This window comes from Schistosoma haematobium, chromosome 2 (genome assembly GCF_000699445.3).
Source record: "Schistosoma haematobium chromosome 2, whole genome shotgun sequence".
Taxonomy (NCBI): Eukaryota; Metazoa; Platyhelminthes; class Trematoda; order Strigeidida; family Schistosomatidae; genus Schistosoma; species Schistosoma haematobium.
The window spans coordinates 27,582,219-27,606,261 of NC_067197.1; the positions used below are offsets into that span (position 1 = coordinate 27,582,219).

At 32.5% G+C, this 24,043-nt stretch overlaps 1 protein-coding gene across 4 annotated transcripts in view; it reads right to left on the bottom strand.

Moving 5' to 3' along the window:
* The window catches only part of ZDHHC12B (Palmitoyltransferase ZDHHC12-B), a 31,175-nt gene that overhangs the window by 4,620 nt on the left and 2,512 nt on the right, over positions 1-24,043 (bottom strand). Inside the window, exons 6-15 of one of the 4 annotated variants that reach the window (XM_051214783.1) lie at positions 23,657-23,950; positions 19,814-20,008; positions 18,414-18,501; positions 16,835-17,119; positions 14,066-14,140; positions 10,096-13,560; positions 9,456-9,617; positions 8,251-8,381; positions 7,242-7,586; positions 2,184-2,350 (exon numbers count right to left, since the gene is read on the bottom strand). In XM_051214783.1, coding sequence (XP_051067968.1) covers positions 13,424-13,560; positions 14,066-14,140; positions 16,835-17,119; positions 18,414-18,501; positions 19,814-20,008; positions 23,657-23,950 — 1,074 coding nt within the window. In that variant the 3' untranslated portion in view covers positions 2,184-2,350; positions 7,242-7,586; positions 8,251-8,381; positions 9,456-9,617; positions 10,096-13,423. Of the gene's footprint in view, positions 1-466; positions 2,351-7,241; positions 8,382-8,821; positions 16,292-16,834; positions 17,120-18,413; positions 18,502-19,813; positions 23,951-24,043 lie in introns of those variants that run through there. The other 3 variants (XM_051214782.1, XM_051214785.1, XM_051214784.1) reach the window with 3 other exon arrangements.

A 24,043-nucleotide genomic window follows, 5' to 3' on the forward strand; every position in this document is an offset into this window, starting at 1 on the left:
TGGTCATTTTTTTCTGTAATGAGATTAAAACTCATGTCCAGTAAATTTTTAACCACTTCGACTTTCGTTCTTGGTTAGCTTAATGTTATTCCATATGGTGCTCATATTTTCAAATATTTCCCCCAAACTATTTCGTGTAATGATGACAAAAATTTCATCTGCATACAGTAACCAAACTTTGAGTGGATTTACAAACTTTTTGATCATATTGGTTTCTAAGGAATGCATGAATAAGTACACCACAATCGGAGAAAGTGGAAAACCCGTTGCCACACCTTTCTGTTTGCGAAAATCTCGAAATAAGAATAAGGTGAATCGTAAACACAATCACAAACAGTTAATAAGCTCAGAAAGATCTGATGGGTATTGTAGATTCGAATGTGTCATATTCCAAACAACCACAAATAGCGTCCAATGACCCATTGATAAGTACATTAATAAATAAGGAAGAAATATCAAAACTTGCCATCAATTCATCCTTCACCATGTGGATGGTATCAATATTATTCTCGAATTCAGTAATATTTAACTCCACGATTATTCAAATTTTCATATGATTTAAATATCATAGCTCAGTATTTCGCTGGTTTGTATGTAGGTGAATTTGTTAAATAAGCTACTGGTCTTGGCAGAGTACTATTCTTGTGATCTTTCATAGTCCACAAAATCTACAATGGTTATAACTTCTGGGTATAATGTGAACCACAATGACGGTCCTAGTTTTATTTTAATCGACTGTTCAATTTTGCTTGCTTCAGCGTTAGGTTTATTAAGAATAGTTCATCATTTCGTTTCTTTAATTAATTGACACAAGACATCTAGATGTTCTCTGGTCCTGTTCTCATAGACTGATCTGTTCATAATGACAGTCGTGTTCCTGTCTTATCACTTCTTAACTGTTTTATTGCATATAATTCATCTTTGGTTAGATTAGAAATGTGTGGTTTTGATGTAAATCAGTGGCCGTAATTTAATTCCTCAAGTCATTCGCTGTTTCATTAGAAATGCAATGTAATATCAGTTTAAATGAAGGTATAACATTGAGCGGTGATAATTGTGGTCTATTTATAATGAAAATAAAACTTTTTAAGCAAAGACATTTCGTGAGTACATAGATTTCTATCTGATAAATTAACGATCAATGTGTTAGATTCCTCTCCAGTCTGTTGAACTTTGCGGTTTGTGAATGTTTCAGTAATTTTTCCAAACTTTCTGATCTACCGCTGTTTTGACGATTGATAAAAACACTGTTCTCGGTGTTTAGGGGATTCATTTACATTTAATCCTCTTTCCTCCAGTGTGATAACGGATAACACATCATCAATGTTGCTAACGCAGTAACTAAATTCATAGTGACTTTATGCACACGATTTCTAACAAATTTTCTAGATGTGACATTCTCTATGACGAACAGATTTATCGGAATAATTGATTAATAGAGATTTAGGATAAACATTTCAATTCAAACATCGTAGATTGAAAATCCTGTGATTTTATAAGTTGAGTATTATCTTTCATAATTTAATTCGATCGCAAAGTAATTTATACAAATACTTGTCAATAGTTGAACGGACAGATTAACAGAAATTAGGCACAGAGTATAGAAAAGACATTACTTCTGAAAATTATATTTCAAATAATTTCAGTAACTGAAATTTAAATAATTCCAAAGCTCCATCCATCAAACTTGTCCAGACTTCTTCAGAGTAATCATCAAGGTCAAGATCATCAGAGAATATACAATGACAATAATAATAAGCACAGGTGGATGGTGGCTGGCAGTGGAATCCAAGACACAAGTTTCGTCTTATTTGAGACTCGTCATCTGGATTTACCTGCATCCGAGTTCATGTCTACTTCAGGAATTGAACTCAGTGCCGTTCGTTCTAAACCCCACTGTGTTATCCACTTAGTTGCTGGGCCCCGGAACGGATACCAACTCTGGGATGCAGGTAAATCCAGCTGACGAGCCCAAAATAAGACGAAACGTGAGTCCTGGATTCCACTGCTAGGCACTATCCATCTCTGTTTATAATGCTTGGGATTTAATGGTGATCTCAAGGCGATTCGCACACGAAGTACATATGCCAAGAAAGAGACTGATCGATCTCGGTTCAAAACATCAATGAGAAAATTCAAACAACCAATACATGTAATAACAATATTAATTCTAAATAACTTACCAACAATAATATAAACACCACCAAATTGAAATAGTTTGACAGAATAAAAATACAACAAACGCAGAATGATTTCGTTCCCCAATACAATTCCCAACCCATGGACAATGATGATCAAACTTCAATACACAGCGATTACAATCTGGACAATGACGACAACGCAATGGTTGCTATAATGTTCAAATTTCAATATTAAAATGAACACATAGTGCTTAATAAACAGAAAATCACTAATTTTAAAATGACTAATATACAGTACTAACTTGAATAAGTTTATCCGTTGAATAAGATTGTGAGATTAATGATCGGAATAAAATTATGTAACTGAAATCCATATTACATATTTTGATAGAAAACTACATAGTGTATGAATTGTCATGAATTCACTAGGTATACAAAATCAACTAGTTTTCAAATAATAAATGAAATGAAATATTGTGTATTTCAACCATAAATAAACAAAAATACAATATGAAAACAATCGTGGTCTGAGATTGATCAATTCATGATTCTAATGAAATTCAATAATCTCTACAAACCAAAACTGAAAATTATTATGTGCTCACTGGTGACTAGTTTCAAGGACTTCTCTAAGTTCTAATGAGAAATCACGACTAGCGGAGTTCGACTGTGTTGAGTGTGAAACATCGCAGATTGGTAGACATTAACGCCGTTAGATGTCGGCTCAGTGGTCTAGAGGTTAAGCGTTCGCACACGAGACCGAAGGTCTTTAATTCCAGTCCTACTAACACTATCGTAGATGCGCACTGCTGGAAAGTTCCATACTAGGATGAAACGAGAGTCCAGCGATCCCAAGTTTTAAATGGTAGTCTAACGTTCACCGACTCATCATTTCAATGAAAAAAACTGATGATTAGAGGAGTTTTGAGTCTTTTTTCTGTAACTAAGCATTTAGTTCCATGTTTTATGCAAATTGTTTTTTCTCATTACGTAAAAACAATCATAAAAGTCATAGATTGGCATATAACAATGTAGTAAGTAATTGAGCATAACAATGTAAATCGGTTTAAAAAAACAATACAGAACACTTATTAACAATATACAGAGATCAAACAGTGTTAACAAAAGAAAGTAAGATTTCAAAATGAAATAAAATAAAAAATAGGCAGAAAATTGATATGAAATTTAGAAAGAAATTAAAGTTGTATATAACTGTGGAAACATGTGACGTTTTAAGCCACATTTTTTACTGTGTACGATTTCTGAATTAATTTAAGTAACTGTATACTTGAGTATAACGATCGAACCAATATTAAGAAAATTTACAGATTTGTATAGTGACATTTAGTCATCTTGGAAACTTACCTTTCTTTAATCAACGATATATTTTTAATGGAATATAGTAAGATATTCAAAAAGGTGACTTTATTTAAACTGACGATTACATGGTAAAAAGCAGTTTAAGTAATAGATACAGCTAGATAGATGTTATTTCACTAGTCTGAATATTTTACAGAAGATTAGTGTATTATTGCGAGAAAAAGAAAAGCTAGCCTATTTTAAGAAATGAAATATTTGTGAATATCATTTACTAAAAGCTAATGTAAAAGTTGATGATTTAATCGTTTAAGTAAATTTCTATCAAAGAGAATTAAATCATCCTTAGCCTAATTCATGTCTTGACTGATTTAGAGACATTTGAAACTTCCGCATCTAGTCCACATACGATTCAACTGAAAATCCACATTTCAAAAATATGTCTTTAAAAAACTAATTATGTCTTATCAAAGAATTTTAACGGAATATGATCTGTAACTTAGTAGAACAAGAATTCGACACTGACAAAAATTCAATAACTAAACAATGAAAAACTTTCAAGACAAAACCAACCAATAGTCTTTAAAAAAAACTGCTTGGATTTTTGCGATATTCATTGATTTTAACAGAAACTACCAAGTGACAAGTCTGAAGCATAGTACAATGGATTAATATTAGGAATTCATTTTTCCTGCATGAGAAAATATAAGACGATTTTAAAACAAAACAAAAAAATCTCTCATTTTTGTACATCAAAAGTATGGATCTAATAATTCTGAAGATGTCACTAATGTTGCGAATAGTCAAATACTGTTAAAAAAGAAAACTGTCTGTATCACTAGCTATAATCTAACTATTACGGTATTAATTTAACTTTTATCGTTGCTAAAACTCGTCATAATAACATGTTCCCTCTCCTATTTCGTCAAATTACAATTAAAGATTATAACAATCTGTGGAAAGGCATATATTGTGCTATTTTTCCCCTTCAATTTGTCTAACTTTTAAGAAAATTGAAAAAGCTCTAAGTAAAATAATTGATTCACCTAATTAAATCATGTCTAATGAGTCAATCAAATCATCTAATTAAAATTTTAGTTTTTGATTGAGATGATGAACCGATTGATGCTAGACCATGGTTGAAAACCTGGAAGCACTGGACGGCCGTTTCGTCCTATTGTGGGACTCCTCAGCAGTGCCCATCCACGATCCCGCTCGCGGATGGTCTAACATCAATCGGTTCATGATTTCAACCAAAAACTTAACAATCTCCACAACCCTTAAACCGACAAAATTTAAGTGTTTATTTTCTAATAACTGGGGTCTAAGTAAGTTGGTTGTCTATGATCATTATTTAACGCATCATTGAGATAATATCAATTGTACTTTATCTCGATCGAAGTAAGTATAAGTAGCAGATAATAAAATACTTATTGTAATGAGTTGTTATTCTAAGAATTATTTTTCTATAAGACTACTTCTTCACCTAAATCAATAAATGAACGCCAACTTGTAACAACATTAATCATATATACATAGTGTCATTGTTAATCTAGAAATAAAACAAATAAAATGAAGTACTCTAGATAAATTCACGCCCCCTTCCCTTAGTCAATACAAATATGAAAATGAACAAAGATAATACAACATTCGGTATATATATATATATATATATATATATATATATATATATATATATATATATATATAACTTATGCATGCCATCTCTTCAGATGATAGTAATAATAATAAATATAATAATAGTAATAAATTAGGAGTCAATAGGATCGAAGTACTTTCACTGAGAGCAATTCATGTGATATGTTGAAAAAAGAAGCACTATAATGTACTAAGAAACATATATTGGGTGTATATATCTATATGAATTTGACAAGTTGGTAGATATTGAGAATAAAAAGGCTTATACACTATAAAATTAAAAAACACTATTGATACTATAATTGTTAAATTATAAAATTAGTCAATAGAATGCTAATGATTGATTTGGAGTTGATTCTATCGTGAGACTGATATCAACTGGTTGGAAAAACTATTGAAAACTAAGAAGTACAAGGATAGTTGCCTTGACCAATACAACATTAAAAATACATGAAGGCTATCTACTAGTCGGAAGCTTAATTTCAGGGTTTTCTGTGGACTACTTCCCACTGGGTAGCATATTCTATGTTTGCTGGATTTTAATGGTTTTCAAATTTCGCTAATTAATAATGCCCAAAAGATCATCTAGGTTAATCATAAATCATAATAAAGAATTCTGGTGACTTTATATACCTCGTATATTGTCATTAAAAGATAGTTAGAATCCTCTTTCTTTTATCATGATACAGTTGAATATAGCTCAGTAATATATGGTTGAACTTAAGACATCTTGACAGAATGAGGTTTGTAACTTAGTACAAAATCGACACCACATCTTATCAAAACATAGATAGTTAAACGATAAACTTTTTATGAAGAAATCTGAAGACGATTGTTTTAGGAAATTCGCTTGAACTTGTATGTCAATTCTAATTACTTCATGGCAACATTTGTTATATGTTACTGTTCGAATACAAAACGGATATCGAATTGACAATGAGTGAATAACATGAATACAACCTCCACAAACTGCTTACGCTTACTAGAATACATAAATCATTGTGTTAATTAAAGAATATCTTTCAGAATATTGTAGAGATATACGGTTTCTAGTCTGTAGATGTTGTATACATGAAATCAAACACTGTATATATAACAAAGTGGGGGTTTAGTTAGAAAGAAATTTCGATACTGAGTAAATTTAACATAATCAAATTAATACATGAATTAACTGCAATTTTCAGTCTAACAGGAGTTAAATCTTTTATCTTTCTATTTGGAATTCATTCAGATAGAAAATATCTACGGTTGGATGTACTCAAAGCTTTCATTTTAAAAAATCTTTAGAACTTGAAAATATTCACAAACTGTTTAACTTAGTTCTACTTTTATGATAAATTCAGTTCAGTTTCCTTTGTTTTTCGTATTGCCACGCAAAAGTTAAGTAAGTTGGATTAGAAATATAGACCATAGTATGCTGGATCATTGACTTAAAGGTTTTGTTCACGAGCGAGACAGGTCTGGAGTTTGATCACCGATAGTATCTAAGATCCCCAAGGCTGAGTCGCAAACCAAAACAGGATAGCTATGCAGCACTTCCTCGCTATCACTGATGGTCTAGCCAAGATCACTTCGTGATTTAAACTATGCTAACTTGGTTCACTTTTTTATACTTAAGTTAACGAATGTTTTAAAAATGAATTGTCATCTAAGTATTATTAAGAATTTATAACTTCCCCTCGTTAATATGAAGGATTGTCGCTGATCAGACTCTATTGATATACATATATATAGTTACAAGTTTTTAATAAAACTGAGTACAAATTAGAAGTAGAACCCAAGGTGCGCATTTCATCATATTTTGGACTCGTGAGCTGGAGTTAATTGCATCTAAAAGATAATATGTTGGAATCTCATTGAGGGATTATCAACACTGGGATCCAGGTACATTCAGTTGATAATTCCCAAATAGGTCGAAAAAGGCATTCTGCACTCCACTCCTCGTCACTATCTAACTTTAATCACCTAAGTAGACAAGTAACTAATAAAAGTGAAGAAACCTATTCTATAATGAACAATGCATCAACCGACAGTAGAATATGATTAAATATGAAGAACAAACAATGCAACGTGACAATCATTTCTCATGTGGATTAAATCCTATATTAATAGAAATAGTCTTACCTCTAGAAGACAATGATTACAGAATCTTACAGGAATAGATAAATTAACCAGAACTTCACAATCTGCATTCATTTTAGAGCATAAATTATTTGGCCAATCCTTTTTCAAATTCATAGAGAATTTATTTGGTTTTGTTTGAACAGTGTTATTTTCTTCGATTGTACATTGAGTTTCAGAGCGATCACGTTGACGTTGAAAGCATGATTCTAACTGTGAATGATTCTGGTCTAATGTCAATTTCTTATAATTTATATCGGTATCATATTCATTAACATACATAGGTCGTTCATCACCAGAATCACTAGCTAACGAGATATGACCACGTCGATGTCGAAACCATCTAGCCTTTGAAGAGACAAAACGAATCGACATAAAAATAATCGAAACAAAAGATAAACAGCACATGATTATACTTCCATGTGTACACAAAACATGCATACAGAAATGATACAGAACTCCAAAAAAACATTTAGAAAATCGGACTAATTTCTAACGATTTCAGAATACAAACAATGACATGGAGGTAATAAAAAAGGAATAAATTCGATTTTGTTGAACTGAGCATTCTTAAAGTGCACTCTAATTTATGCGCAGTACAGTAAAATATAGACTTTCAATTTTAAGCAAACATCAAAATCTTGAAAGACCACATCAAACTTCACTGAAGCACAGAATATATCTGTCATTTAGCACCACATTAACCGGGTATTTAGTATTAAGTGTATTATATATATGAGTGGTTTGTGGTGATTTATCAATTTGTAGTTTATCAACATCAACGGACTTTAACTATGCAATAAGTATAGTTGAATCAGTACGAAATATATCATAAATAATCAGGTCTAATAAAGAAGTTATTCAATGTAATAATTACAGGAATAAGTATGTAGCCATAATTCTCCCAATTATAGATAATCTGGAACAAACTATAAATCTATAACATCTAGTAGAAATTGGAAAAAAAGTGAAAAATAGCCACAATTTCCAAATTATCTTCTCTTATTGTTACCTTTTCAGCAGTCAGATAGCCTGGATCAATGCAACTTGTCAAACCATAAGTAATAAGCGAAATACCGAGAAAGGTAAAAAAACATATGAAATGAATGAAATCCTGTTCAATGAAAACAACTCGATGTAGTTCTGAAAAATGAATAGCATAAAGAATAATAATATAATTCATAAAGATTAATAAACAATTAATTTACTAGAATTATATTTTATTTTAAAAAATAAACTTGCTAAACAATAGATACTCTTAAAGAGGAAGAATGTATGTAGAAAATCTCAGCGAATGAATTTGAAGTAAATTCAACGTTTTGCCTAGCAATCTGGTTCAAGCTTTTTTCAAGGAAATATAATCAAACATCAAAATTATCGAATAAGATATGTCACACATCAACTCGGAGCCCAAATATTGTGAAACGATTCGATCAAATTTAGACGAAAGTTCTTATTTAATAAATGTTCTTATAAAATCTACAACAATTTATATTAGACTATAATCTTAGTTGACATGATAACACATTTTCAAGATAAATACAAATGACAGAAATAAGAAATGTGACCAAAAAATGACCTACTTCAACTTAATGAAATATGAACAGTTGGAAAATGTATTCTTTATCTAAAACAACTGAATATTATTCAAAAAAAAATTAACAACAAAATCTCATGGACTGGTAAAGATGGAGTTATGATTGAACTGTTAATTTTGCAAAAGCTAGATGTAAGTAGATCAAGATATAACATAAATAAATAAATACTTGTCTAGACAATATGATTCTATACATCCTTATTAAAGATCAAGTAACCGCATTAACTCAGTAACTCTATTCTTAAAGTTATGATTTGCTGTCTATGACACTATAGCTAATTAATATTGAAGAATTCAACTATTGAAAAATGATAACTTATAGGTATATTGTACACAGAAAGATTTTACTGTCATTTACAAAGTAATCATTAGCTTCTAGTCTAATAAATAAACAATGACTATGTTAAATGAAGTTGATTTTAATTTATTCTCTAGTGAACTCTAACAACACAAAACATTACGGTTTTAAACTGTAATTGTTTAAAGCAATCTAATCCAGATGATGGAACAAATGGACAAGTAAAATAATTGTACCATCTTTAATTTAAAATCGAAATCAGTACACTTATAATTGAACCACATAAATAGTAACAGATATAAATATGTCTTGTGTAACTCACCGGATTCACATAATAATAAAGGCAATAATACACCTAGACAAATGGTAATATGAAGAAAAGGAATGAAATAACGTCGATGAATTCTTGCATATTGATATAATTGATAGCACATTATCGTCTACTTATGAAAAACATCATCATGTCACTACTTAATTGAAATATCTGAAAACACAAAATAATAAAAAGAAATAATGACAGATCTTATGGACTAATATTTTTTTATGAAACTTCTTAATATACTTGAAACAAAACGAGACCAGAGTAAAAGGAATTTTGACTGAGTGCTTGTTTTTAAATACATTCATCAAAGACAACAACAATTTTGTGAACGTGTAGTTTGAAGTTATTTCCACTGTACATGTTTGAAACAGTCATAATTTAACAGAAATAGGCTAGATTATCAAGTCAATAAAGGGAGGAATTTTAAACACATACTGCTATTTGTGTAAGGATTTATACTGTCAGAATTCGATTGATCAAATTACACAAGCCATCTATGTGAATTTAGAACTTAACATGCCTAACAATGTCATAATATTACACGCTAATAAGACCGAAGATAATAAAAGGATATGTTGACTGTTAAATAAAGAATAAGCTGAGAAACTATGCTGGATTTGGAATTTAGAACTCGACTAACCTGACCAACTTTGCCGTCCAAGTACTTCCACTTCAATTACCGAAACATTCTACAACAGAAAACTTCGACACTATCGTAAAGTGAACTTCCATATTAACTCCTGTAATAAAAAAATCAGCTTAATTCGTTGGATAACTTTATAAATGCTTTATCTTCCATTGTTTAAACAAAATAACTTCATAACTAATAAATTTAACTACTAAAGTAACCGTAGTTCTCTTTTTTGGGTTCACCAGTGGTAGGGTTTTTCCAATATCTACAGCAGGTAGTGAATTATTCTTGTTGCAAGCACTAGATGTCGACACGTCAACAAAACGTATTTGTAACCTTGAGAAAGTGGATACCTACTTCGGAGACTCGAATGCCCACCACTTAATGCTGCTATTCGACTTTGAGCTCTACAATCTACAACTAAATGCTTACAGAAATGAAACGTTAACGCTAATCAGTCCCCGAATAGTGGCCAGTGTTATTTTGTCTAGTCCTTAGTGGTGACCGATATCTATCGATAGTATATAGCTAAAAATTTAAAGCACAACAATTTGACACTTTATGCAATAACCTGGAAATAATGCGAATTCTGTAATTCATTGAAAACAACTAAATCCGTAAAAAAAATGCGTTAAAATTGTAGAATCAGTAGCCAAGTCTCTAATTAATAAATTACCAATTAAACTGATAATCAAACTATTTATACACTTAATTGGAAATACCTACACTTTTGCGGAAGTTCTATGGCAAGATATCACGACCTAGTAAGTAGGCTTCTAAGCGTTAAAAATTTGCTAGTGAAGACAACCCACTACCAAACAGACAAACCGGGTGACTCTTATTCTTTGGAGCAAAATAACTAAGAGATCAAAATGATTGTAGCCGCCTCAAATCAATACTACAACGCTAATCATGAGCAAGTTTAAACTGAATTTGTAGTAACCATATCCTGCCTCCAGGTCATTAACTTTTAAATGAAAAATGAAAATAATATAAATCCAATCCTGCGAGAGTTGAGCAATCTGATAAGCTTAAACTAAAATAGACAGGTTGATCTAATTATTTTCTGGAATGAAAAAATACTTATGTATCACAATTGATGGATACTCAATTTCAAGTTTTTTTGACATTCAGAGGTCTTGATTAATTAGGGAGCCAATATCACCAATGAACTCAGAACATTTGAATTGAAAAATAGGAATTTCTGACACAACCTCTGTTACCTATTTATTTAATATTAATAAAACGATAAAGCTAGGGAATGAACAAATTGCACATTTGTAACCCTTTGAATATAAGATTGATCAGACTTGTAAGATGATCCAGCTAACCAATACTTACAAGTTAACTTATTTAGCCCGAGATGTCACCGTAATGTTTATTCAACGGGTATATGTGGTATGCGGCCAGATTCAATTATACATACTTCCCACGGTAAATCAAACCTTACAACGGCATCCCAACTTACTAACAACCAACTGATCGAAATAATGTAAACAACGACTTTGTAAATTCAATTAAAACTGTCCAACAATTTACTTCAAATTTAACGTTTTTAATTAATGTCTAATATGAGATTTTGCAAAACTACAAAATTCACTTTATATCCCATTTCAAAACTACGAGAATTTCTTATGTCATAGATAATGAGATGAGAAAAATCTAACACTTTATTTACATGTATGTTGTAATAAATCTCCTTTTCTTTTAATAGAGAAATAACTTCAAACTTTTTCTCTTGTTATCAAATCCAAAAATAGCATTCCTTTCATGTTGACATGAAGACATAGTGACAGATGAGTGTTCATACTTGTTACTGTAGCACAACCAGATTAGAAATCACATCATGTGATGAATATTGTACATCACAGTAGAATATCCATTAGTTGTAACTACTGTGTTGATTAAGTCAAAAATATAGATGTTATAACAGGTCAAATGGCTGACTACATAGTATACACCACAAAAATGGCTAATATATAGGCTGTGTGATGAATGATAGTTTAGGTAGATATCCAATAAACTGGGAAGACAACCAACGATAAATAATCACTTACGTTATATAAGAAAAAAGTCCAGAAAAACTTGAAAATAAATCATCAACAAAATCCACATCAAATCCAATACAAACATTATCATCTGGCAATCATTCCAAAAGAAAGAATATTAATCTTGAACAGACAAACACAATGCAACAGAGAAATTTAAAAAGAGAAACTACAAATGAAATATTTTTATTTCATTGTTTTCCTTTGGATCTATCTCCTTCATCTATTATCTTGCGCAAAACACTAAACAGTGAAACGAGTATCTATCTTCAAAAAAATAACATGTAACAACTACTCAATAGTCTATGGTGCGTACACACGCACATATTTATAAACAAACAATTCAAATATAATTCATATTGAAAATAAAAAGCCAGTAGATTAAATAGGATCAGTTTATCACTCGAAAATAATGTAAATAAACAACTTTAAAACTGATAATAACAATGATATTAACAATTAAACAGAAAAATCGTACACTCTTTTTTGTCCAAAGGTTTTGTTTGTTAACCAAGCAAACACAAAGAATTTTATTTTGTACAAGAAAATGACACAATATTTAGTTAAGGATGTGTAAGTTTGTGTGTATGTATCTATAGAGGACTTTCAGTTAAGAAATTTGCCTAGTAAAGTGGAAAATATGAATCAAGGTATACCAAATAGTAATCCATGTAGCTGTGCTAAGCCAATCCCAATAAAAACAGAAGAGTGACGCGATTTTTTATCTACGAACGTACACAGGTACACGCACACATACACACAGTCATGCTAAGAAAATATGAAGTATACTCGTTTGTATATATTATTTGAGAAAAAATCACCAGTGTAGTTTTTTACACACTGACTGGACAATAAATTTACCTTTTACAACACACTGCATTTTTGTCATTATGCGCAACTTCTACTTTTAAAAAGAGGAGAGGGGTAAAGAAATTTACAAAATAAAAATTAATAACAATCAGGAAACCAGTTCAGCTCACAGCACATATTGAACAAAATAAACTTGTGAGCATTTTGACCTATTCGTGTGTATGTGACATATGAAAAGCGAAAGAGAAAAATAATTTTGGGGAATTTCGTCTGTTCAACTCTTTATCAAATACACAAATAACTGAATAATAATTAGAAATAAATACAGAAATGATGGGTTGGATTGTTGGACATATCAAAATAAACGAAGTTACACATGATATTAGATATAGAGTAAATTATTGGAAAATGGATGATAATTTTGTTTATATTTGTAGAATAAAATAATAATATTAGTAATAATGTGGTTTGGTTGACGATCACATTTCCTTCGGCAATGGTGGAGGTATGAAATCTTTTGATTGGTATGATTGTGTAACGAAGTAATACGCTAATAGAATAGCTATAATCAAAACAATTATGCTGATAACCAGTATGATAGGATTATACAGTGTGACTGAAAAAAAATTACAGAAATACGAAACTCGTAACTGACTATGATGATAACAGAGGTAAAAGAAAAAATGTTTATCAGTGCATCATAAAAAATTTCATATATATAGTACAATCATGTTAGATCTATCATACTAGACTCCACTAACCAGCCTGCCAGCTAGTTAAATCATTCCAGTGGTTGAATGCCCTCTAATCAGATATTTAACGTTCAATAGATGATAAAACAGTACTACAATTGAAAGTATCTATTGTTAGACAAGTTCTTGTATATATGAGTGGCATTTTATGCAAAGCAAGGCTTATTAATTAAAGCCCTTGACTTTCACAACTAACATGTTGCAAGTTTCAACCATAAGCCAACGACTTCAATTTACATAACAGGATAGTATTTCATTAGTCTTCTAACATAAATCTTCACATAGCATATAATAAATTTGGCATAAATAGACAAATACTTTCCTATGGCGAAGCATAGAATTTTACGCATAGTGACAAAATCGACTTACATGGACTAGAAACAGGAACAGATTCAACCACTTCATCTATCAATTCAGACTCAGAAAATTCATCATCAGCACTAACTGTGTATGTATGGATGGAAGAAACAAAAAGAGAGTAACAGAAATTGCATAACAATTAAAGGGTTTTAATACTTATGAGTTGTAAAAAGAGATTTATTCATGCTTGTAAAAGTACCACATAGTATGAAAAAAGGATAAAGCTAACAACATATATTATCTACTTCGTTACTGATAGGTGATTTACTTTAAGCGATTCAGTGATGAAACCGTAAAAACAAACAATGCAATAAATTATACGACAGACAACTTTATTTACTAGAAGACTTTGTTTGTGTAAGCATAATTCAATAGTGACAATTATGTCGCCATTCAGATACTTAATAGGATGTTATTTTAACCCGCACCTGCATAGTTTATAATTGACTTTTCTTTGGTCATATTAACTTGATACTATTTAGGAGTCCAAACACGAGAGGTCAGAAGCGGGATTAGAGGAAGTTGTACAATCTTGCCATTCCCTCACTAGTTTTGTTATCGATGACATTCTGGGAACAACTTTGAATGAAGTACGTAGTGGTGCGGATCTGTTTATTGCGAAAATGAGTAGACGTATGACATTGGTTTATTGTGAGATGATAAGCAACCTATCAGTTGGTAATCAGTGTCCGTAAATATGCCATGGTATTCTTACCTAATAAATCCAAAGTATTTTAATAAGACGAGCAGAAGCCTGTACCCGAAATCGTTTTGTAACGATCGTCAGTCAGCTACAACGTAGGACCAGGCATATATATGCATCGGTTCAAGTCGTCATACCTCGTTAGCACAGCAAGATGAACACAGGATTCAGAGAAGTAGTTAATCCAGTGCTGGTAATGTATAAAAGAAAGATTGTATATAAGGATGTAGTACAGGAACGTTCGTACATCTAAGTATTTGTGTGAGTGTTGGTGATAGTTTGACAGATAAAATTAATCTACGCACATTAAAATCCAGAAAGGATCATGGTAGTTTGGACCATCTTTGGCGCAATATTAAGTCGAGACAACGGTGCATTAATCAGAACAACTTTGACCAATGCATGCATGACCATTGCCCTCTCACCTGAGGACGTCCGAGGGCTTTGTTTTCCAATATCGTTATCACTGAAGGATAGCTCACAGCCGGAGATCATTATGTTAGTAATCAAAAGGTTCAGAAATCTGTTCGGGTTCAGTGACAATAAGTTGATAAGTATCACTGTCATAAAATACTGACTTCTATGCCTTAATTAAGTTCCGTATGCCAGTGGCTCCCATATCGCGTACTAATTGCTGATGCAGTGACTAGATTAACAAAGTAGAGGTAGTTAATTTATGACATAGCACCGCGGTATGAAAGCTGTCTAGAAATGAGGGTTCCTGTCCATCACAGCTCCACAGTTAGGGTCCTAGAGAAGATAGAGTTTGGTGTCTTGATATGTTACTAAATATAGTTCAGTAAACCTCCCAGTGGTGATCTTTCTGTAGTGTTTTTAACATTCTTCATAAAAAAAGATAATCTCCATATTAATTGTATTCTTCACAGAACTGTATCTCATATTAAACGTTATTATTGTCATTGTCCACTAATCATTATTTCATTTTTTGATCGTGATTTCCTTCCCTCATTTAGTTCTTCACAATATTATTACTTTACTTTCATGAAACATGTATTTTCGGTGTCCAACTGTAACAAAATTAACGTGCATTAAATAGTAATTAAATCTCAAGCTAGTGATCAAAAGGCTTATTTGATAGCAGATGAGTCTTCACTGCACCATGTGACCAAAGTAGGTTAATGTTCCGTTCGTTAAGACTTCTGGATACCATGAGAATCATGAATGTGGTATACGGCATATTCAAAAGGGATACTCTACAGCAAGTAATGTCTCTTTTTAAACATCAGGGGATTACTATCGAACTCGTACTTCTTGAAAACAACCCTGCCATCCAAAAGCAATAGACAGGGATGTTTCAAAAAAGGCCCCAAAAGTCGACTGCATGAAAACTTCTCTATAGAAAGAAATGAGTTTTCTACTCTCTGTTGTGCTGACATTTGGATGGCGATAAAATTAGTACTACCATCTTGAAACACTATCTTAACAAACTAAATATATTTAGGGATTTTGTAGCACCACTAAACCTATATACTGTAAACTATAGGTTGCTTATTAATAAATTAATATATTTGTAATATCCCAATAATATTACAAATATATTAATTTATCTATAAAAATTTACTAAATGCTCAATTTATCCAAAATTATCAAGTCAAACCTTGGTAATGATACCTATAGGTTGCTTAGCTTAATATAAACTTGTATAGGGTTTGACACTAATCGCAACTACAGAAGTGTACATATATTTTGTGAGCATAATTGCTACTATACACTATCCAAAAATGTGTTTATTCTTCCGTTATTGATCTTCACGGCAAAATCTAATCCATCTTTGAATATCAACAAGGAGAAAACAAACTTTATCAGTAATAAATATCGCACTCGTTAAACAAGTTGGGAGTAATTTGGACTCTATGGCTTAGTAAATGTGTTGGTATATAGGGTGATAGGTGATAGGTTTCAGTCGCAACATGAACACCAACACTGAGATTTAAGTGCAATCAGATGAGCTCCTAAATAATGGGAAACGCGTGTCTTGAATTCACTTCTGGTCACAAACCAAAAATATAGTAGTCGCTACCACGATATTATCTGAATACATATTGCTAACTTACGTTCAGGACTTTTTTCCAAAGTAGTATCCAGGCACGACGCATCTATACGATCATGTGAGGACAACACCTCAATTTCAGAAACAGAATTTCTTAGACCAGTGGTATCGGAGGTAATCCCCTCCCCTGTGGGAATAGTGGGAGTAGTTCCAAGAGGTAAACAGAAGTAAACCAAACGATTTACAACATCTTCAGCGGTTTCTGACAAAAATTTATAATCGGACAATGGTAGTGTAGGACAAGCAGGAAGTCGAACTAATACCCGTTGAGGTAGCAACATACGAGGAACTTAAGGAAAAAAAGAGTGGAAATAGACACTTATGAGTGTAAATATACACTAAGGAATATGTAATCAAAAGACAAATTATCGAAACATTTATAAATAAACAGAAATCCGAATCTACGCAGTAAGTCCAAAGAGAAATAAACAAGTAATATATCTTATATAAATTTTGATAGACAGAATTTAATAAATTAACATGAATATGAAAATCCGGTCTAATAGAGTCTATAAAAATAAATTATAAGATTAAAAACTGATTTATTCAGCTGGGCGAAAGTCAAATCACACGTTCATATTTATATACACTGATTTAGATCAAGTATTAATCCCATTATTAAGCTTTCCAACAACTTGATCTCCTTTCCCAGTTTACTTAAGTTGACTAGGCATTGCAAGTCATCTAAAAGAGTAGATTAAATCAAGTTCTAGTGGCACTAACAACGAATACGAAGAGATAAATTGTTAGAAACAGGGCTTAAATCATACTAGTTAAACGTTGAATTCTTATTATTTTGTAATTTAATAATCTAGAGCAAAAGTTGATACATTTAAAGGTAAGCAAAAACGTACTAGTAGCGCGTTTCAGTGGATGACAAAAATAACTCCTAGTTTTCGTCATCTAAACGTTTTGATAATAGTAATTATGGTGTTATGGGTAAACTAGTGTTTCATATGTATTTTATCTAGAACTACAGTCGGAAAGTGAACTTTCTATTACATTCATAGTGAATTAGTTAAGTCGAATCAAGCTGTTTACAACAATGGAACAAACGAGTTTATGTTAAACCACCCTTATTATTCTGCAACTATTTAGCTGAGTTACAAAATATTAGCTACGTGATGAAAAATTCATATTAGTACATATGTTATAAAGGGATTTCTGTACTTGCAATGTTATTCAACTGCTTCAATACATGTCACGTTAAATAAAAGTAGAGGTTATTTGACATCTGAAAATATAATCAACCACTTACGGCACGTTAACTCTTCTTGATCTACAAGATATCTAACCACAGATTAAAATTACATTAAAAACTTCAGTATTGTGCATGCCTCAAAGGGTGTTAAGTGTATGAGACGATACAGATATATAATGCTATTGAATGTATTTTTTAGTGAATGAAAAACAAAATAAGACAGCTTTATTTTTCTATCAGCTTATCAGAATTCTCATGATGAACAATAATATCTATCAAAATTAGTTACTTAGAGCAAAGAATAAGATAAATGAATAAATATGTGAATTTATTTTCAATTAAACACTGAAAAATAGATACTTAAGATCAGATGATAGCTTACCTTCCAGTTCAGCACTGGTAATGTGTAACTCTTCTGTTAAAAGTTGTAGTCGTGCTAGTATACTCCGTACAAGATCATTCCGTAATGCCTAAAAATTATCAACAACGTAGATTAAATGATTGTTAACAAATATCATCAAAATGTTACTTATTAGTAAAACTATTCGCATAGTGTTAAGATAAGAATGAAAAAGTTTACAAGTTATAAAAATATTACAGAAAGTTATTACAAAAATACTCCGCCAATCTATCCATCAAGTAATAATTGCCATTGTTTAACAAGTAACCTTAATTATTGTTTCAAAAATTTGGATTAGAACGATAAAATACTGCAAACACCATAACAGTAAAATGAGTCAACATATTAGCCCAATTAAGTTACATTTTTTTAATACTTTCCCTAGATTTGAGCACTTAAACAAAATATCTCAGGTTTTTGAAATTTTAATTCAATCTTTACTTCACTTTAATAATCAAGTACAAAATCATGTATTCAGCTCTGAATAATATTGTTTTACGTGTGAAAGTAAATGATACAACCCAAATACCTAGCCGAAATAAGTGGAACAGAATTTTAACATGGGTAGGACCTAATTGTCAAAAGCTTTAACCACTTAGCTACTATTTTAATATCTGCATACATATTTCGATATTAGGGGGCAATAAATAATCGACATAAACTATTAGACGTAGGTTTCGTATTGATCGAACCTTCAGTCTCCCGTGAACTGATACTTTCTGTATCTTTCTATGTCACAATAAACGATATTATTATTGAACCATTTAGGTCATCTCTAACACAATGTTGTAAATAAAAATCCTCAGGAAATAAGATATACTTTTTCTTAACTCACTAACGTTTACAGTATGCAAAAGTTATCTTGTATTAACTGACTTAACCTGCATTATGCTACACTGAGAAATTCATTTCGATATCCTGATTTTAAAGAGTAATTCACTGTTTTTTCTTTTGCTTTCTACAAAGGACTTACGTTTCTTAGAATTTAAATGAGCTACAAAATATGTAATTAATCCGTTAGTTGTTTTTAACGAATTTTCGTTAGTTGTCTAATATAGATACCAGTGAGTATAACTTACGATTGGTTCAAGGTGCTATACCATTTGTATTATTTAATATCAGGTAAAATATTTTAAAACAAGGAACAGAAAATATGAAATGCACTCTGAAATCGCTGAATTTCTGAATAAAAAGTTTTTGCTAGCGATTACTTTCCTGCATAAAAGGAACAAGTTTAAAGTGTAAGCAAAATGATATCCAAAAGAAATTAAATTAACCTTTTTAAATAAATACTCGTAAAGTATATATTTTACGATAAAGGTTTAGTATTTAAAAAATGAATTAGGAAATATTAAGAATATATACATAAGAGATTAGCTAACCTCGAGTAAGTCTCCAACACTTGAATTAGCTGGTAAAAACGCAATTCCAGGAATTCGGCCATTGATTAACAAGCGATTAATGGGAACGAAACTACCTGAAGAATCATTAGTATCATTTCCATTATTCATATTTGTATCCGAACTAGCACCAGATTCAAGTGACGATGACGAACTTGCACGCTGCCATTGAGGAAACTGCAAAGTGGAATCGGAGTGAAGAATCCAAAGGTTAATGTACCAATAAAAAGAAACCCGATTCAATACTAGTCAGTAATTTCCTATAACTCATCTATTAAGATAGTGCGGAAATTGAATTTTATTGAAATTTTTTGAACCGATTTGAGAAAACCGATACACTGGCGTATCAGTCATAAGAGTATGTGAGCGTAATTAGAATCCCTTCTACCTGTAATAGAGAATTTGCGTGAAACGGTTTAGAACCAGCTGAAATGGCACAGATACATTCATTCTGCCTGAGTTTTAAAGTTATTATAGAATTTATTTCATGAATTCATTTCTCACAAGTTATATCGTTTATGCCTAAAATTTTTATACTACCGATACTGCTATTATTTCTAATGCTCTGTGATTCGTCTTGATAATTTCATCTCGCTATGTTAATATTTTACTACAGCTAGGACCAATACATATTTATTTATTTATTTAGACACATAAACATTGGTAAAAGGAGGCACCAAATATACATGCGCCACACAAATAATTTGATTTGTATGAGGGCTGGAATACTGCCCGCGTGTCCAAGCCGAAGCAGAGGGATTTTAAGAAGACCACGCTCTGGGGCTTTCACCTAGGTCTAACTTACAGGATACTGGAGAAACGTTAGGAGATATAGTCCCATGGTAGCTAGTGATCGAAAAAAGGTTCATACGCCTTTTGTTCCCTTAGGACCCTGGAGCCCATGTGCAGCATTGGTTTGGAATCAGGGTTTTCCAACTCTGCTAGGTGGATCCTCCATATCCACCAACCAGGTTAAAGCGCCGGACATTCGCTCTTCGTTTTCAATTTCGTGAACAACACCCCCCGTCACGGTAAGGCAGTGAGTAGGACTTCCCTGACAGTGGCTGTATACGCGTGGCCATATGAGGACATTTCGAGACGGAGAACTGACTCTCCCCACCCTCGGACGTACCAGGGCATTTGGGGGCATTCATACATACACGTGCATATGGCTGATAACTAAATAATATCACATTCAGATCGCCTTAAAAACTTTAGGCTATTAGGCACAATAGCTTAGTCTCAAGGCCCACTGAATGTGAAGTCAAGTCTACACTTGACAATAAACAACAAATGCTAAACTATTGTCAACCAATGCTGGGGATCATTGTTGAATAGGCGACTGAATTCCAACCATATCAAGAATCAAAGACAGTATTTTGGAGTTATAAAAAACTAATAAATATGAAAGATTTATGGAAATTACTTTTACAGTCGGTGATAATTCAGCGTAATCACATCTAATATGTGAAAGTAAACGGTACTTCTTACCTGTTGAAAACTGAAAAGTGGAACGGATTTATTAAATATCAATCTACTGCCGTAATTTAAATTACTTTATTACTCAACCACAATTATAAAGTCGTGTAAATCCCCAACAGGTCAAACAAAACAGAATTGGAAACGAAAATAACGACTTTTACATTGAAAAGTTAGGACATTTGAACGACATCGAGAAACAATTGAAATAGATTTCAGATGCCTGAATTTACGTTGAATATGGATATTTATAACACCCCTAAACTTCATACATGAGTAATAAAGGGAGGAAGTATGGGTGGTGAGAGTTTGCAGCAACGTTTGTATATATGGAAATTACTGAATGGACAACTATGAAGTAGATTATACGGTTCATTACATTGGCTTGCGTGATTAGGTAGTTAGATATATTGTGGTTCTTAGTGTGTTGTATACATCTGTTGTTACTTGCTTAAATTCATGTTGTTCAATACATAAGCTTGATGATTAAAATCCTAGAAATCAGGAAAATGCGCTAGTGCCCAAAATATGAGCAATCTGCTAATATACTACCATGTTTCATTTACCTTCAGCTTGATACTTTGCTATTAATCTAACCAATCAAGAAACACAGCACGTCAAACAAATAATTATAAATAATGAATCATTCATGATAAAAGAACAAGCTAAACTACTAAGTCGTTTCCCAGAAATGATAAGCTTGATATTACAGAGTAAAACTAACTTTAATCTTTGGCATCCATTCTGGAACCATGTCTCTAGCTTATTTCCTATGCTAGATTTACGAGCGTATTTAGGTACATAGCTTAGTCAACCACATCAGCCACAAAACCGGACTAGAAAAACTTATTTAAATCCAATAGCGCGATAATTACACTTCATATTTGTTGTGTGCTAAAATTTAATCTTACCACTGTGAGGGCCCTAATGTTTTGTCCTAATATTTCAGAAAGACAATATGTAACAGAATTATACAGAAATAACAGTAGACATCAGTGGTCTTGAGTGCTGTTAGAGGTATGAGGGTGGTTTTCACTTCCACAACGTGGAAGGGTTCTTCTGGAGGTACCTGAAACGGAAATTGGATTAGAGGTGGTCTTAGTGAGCTGAGAGTGACCGCAGTGCCCAAGGGAAAACTGCTTGAGGTCAGTCACACACGACCTTTTTGTGGGTAATTTTCGTGTTAGCTCCGTACTTGTTGAGACCTTACCTCCGGAGACGGAAATCCGTGGAATAAGGTGAGGTGTGCATTTTTATGGTCGGCCTTTTCTAACCCCACCCCTCCTTGTGGGAAGGCAGCATCGCTGTTATGCTGGTTGTCTGAAGGGAACACCTTACTGTCGTCACACCTCTGTACAGTCAGCAGTACGACTTTGCCCTCAGACCTTGGGTTTGCTGCTATTAGTCTTACCGCTCTTCAACCGACCTGTCTGGCATGGTGGGACCTTGAGGAACGACTGTTCCAGCCAGTATAGCTCGACTGGTTCATCACGATAGGCAAACCCGATCACCACGTCAATGTAGCAACAACGGTCGGGAACAGTAGACATACTTGGAGAATAGTGCTCGTTTTCGCTGCCATGATATCGGTATAACAAAACTTTACTGGCTTAATATCTTTGTACAGTAATTCCTTTAAATCCAGGTACTATCATATAATTATTGAGTCATAAGACGCTTTAAGGTCATGCAGTCGTTAGTATGGGGTAATATTCTTGGTATATTGAACAAACAGGCATGGTAAAAAGCTTTGACCAACACCTGAGGCAAGTCATTCACCAAGTGCAAATGCATGTGCTTCACATGTGAGAACTAGTGAAACTGTCTGGTTGCCCAAACCGAAATAGATGGAGGGGGTTGAACCTGTCACGCAGTGCTTGAAAGTTGAATGTATTAATCACTAGGTCACAGCTTCATTAATTAATATCACTCAAAGTATCCATTTTAGACAATTCATTGTAAACGCTCTTCAATTCAAGCATTTCTCTCACTAACGAAAGCTCCCACAATGGATCCTCCCTTCCGAGCAAAGAATACATATGAAACCTAGCCCGAATAACCATGCTTCTATGCCAAGACCGGCTGATAAGTAATAATCCAACCAATTTACAACTTGGTTTCTATAACACGCCCCATGTGAAAGTCCATTAAAATAGGGGCTTAGTGTTTAGCCTTAATCAATGAATCAAAATGTCTCAGTTGAAGATTCATTGCATTTATGTTGTTTTAGCTGCATGGTAACTCATTTCTTACTAAAAGCTGATTCACAATACTCTAGTATGTGGTGAAAAAGCTTCTAAACACAGGCTATTGTCAGATATATGAAGCGGTATGAAAGTCACTAACCTGTGGTCCGAAAATTACTATATCAAGTGGGGTAAAGGCTGGACTAACGGACCCCTTGGCAATTGCATATTTCTTACTCCCCGCCGAAGTAACTAAGGAGTGATCTACATTAAGAGGCAAATCATAACGCTTTGACTTGGACGATTTTTTGTTCTTTTTGGTTTGGATGTCAGCATCAAGGGGTACAGAAAAATCTATATCTTTTAGTAATTTTTCATCAGCTTGATGTAATTCTCCATTGATCAGCAACTGTGTTTCCGTAACCAAGGATTGAAGGTAAGGTTCGACAGCAGCCTGAAAATTTAACGGAAATTTTGACCACTTGAAAGAGATGGTGAAATGGCAGGTTACTTTGATTGTACTTGCTTTATATACATTATACATTTA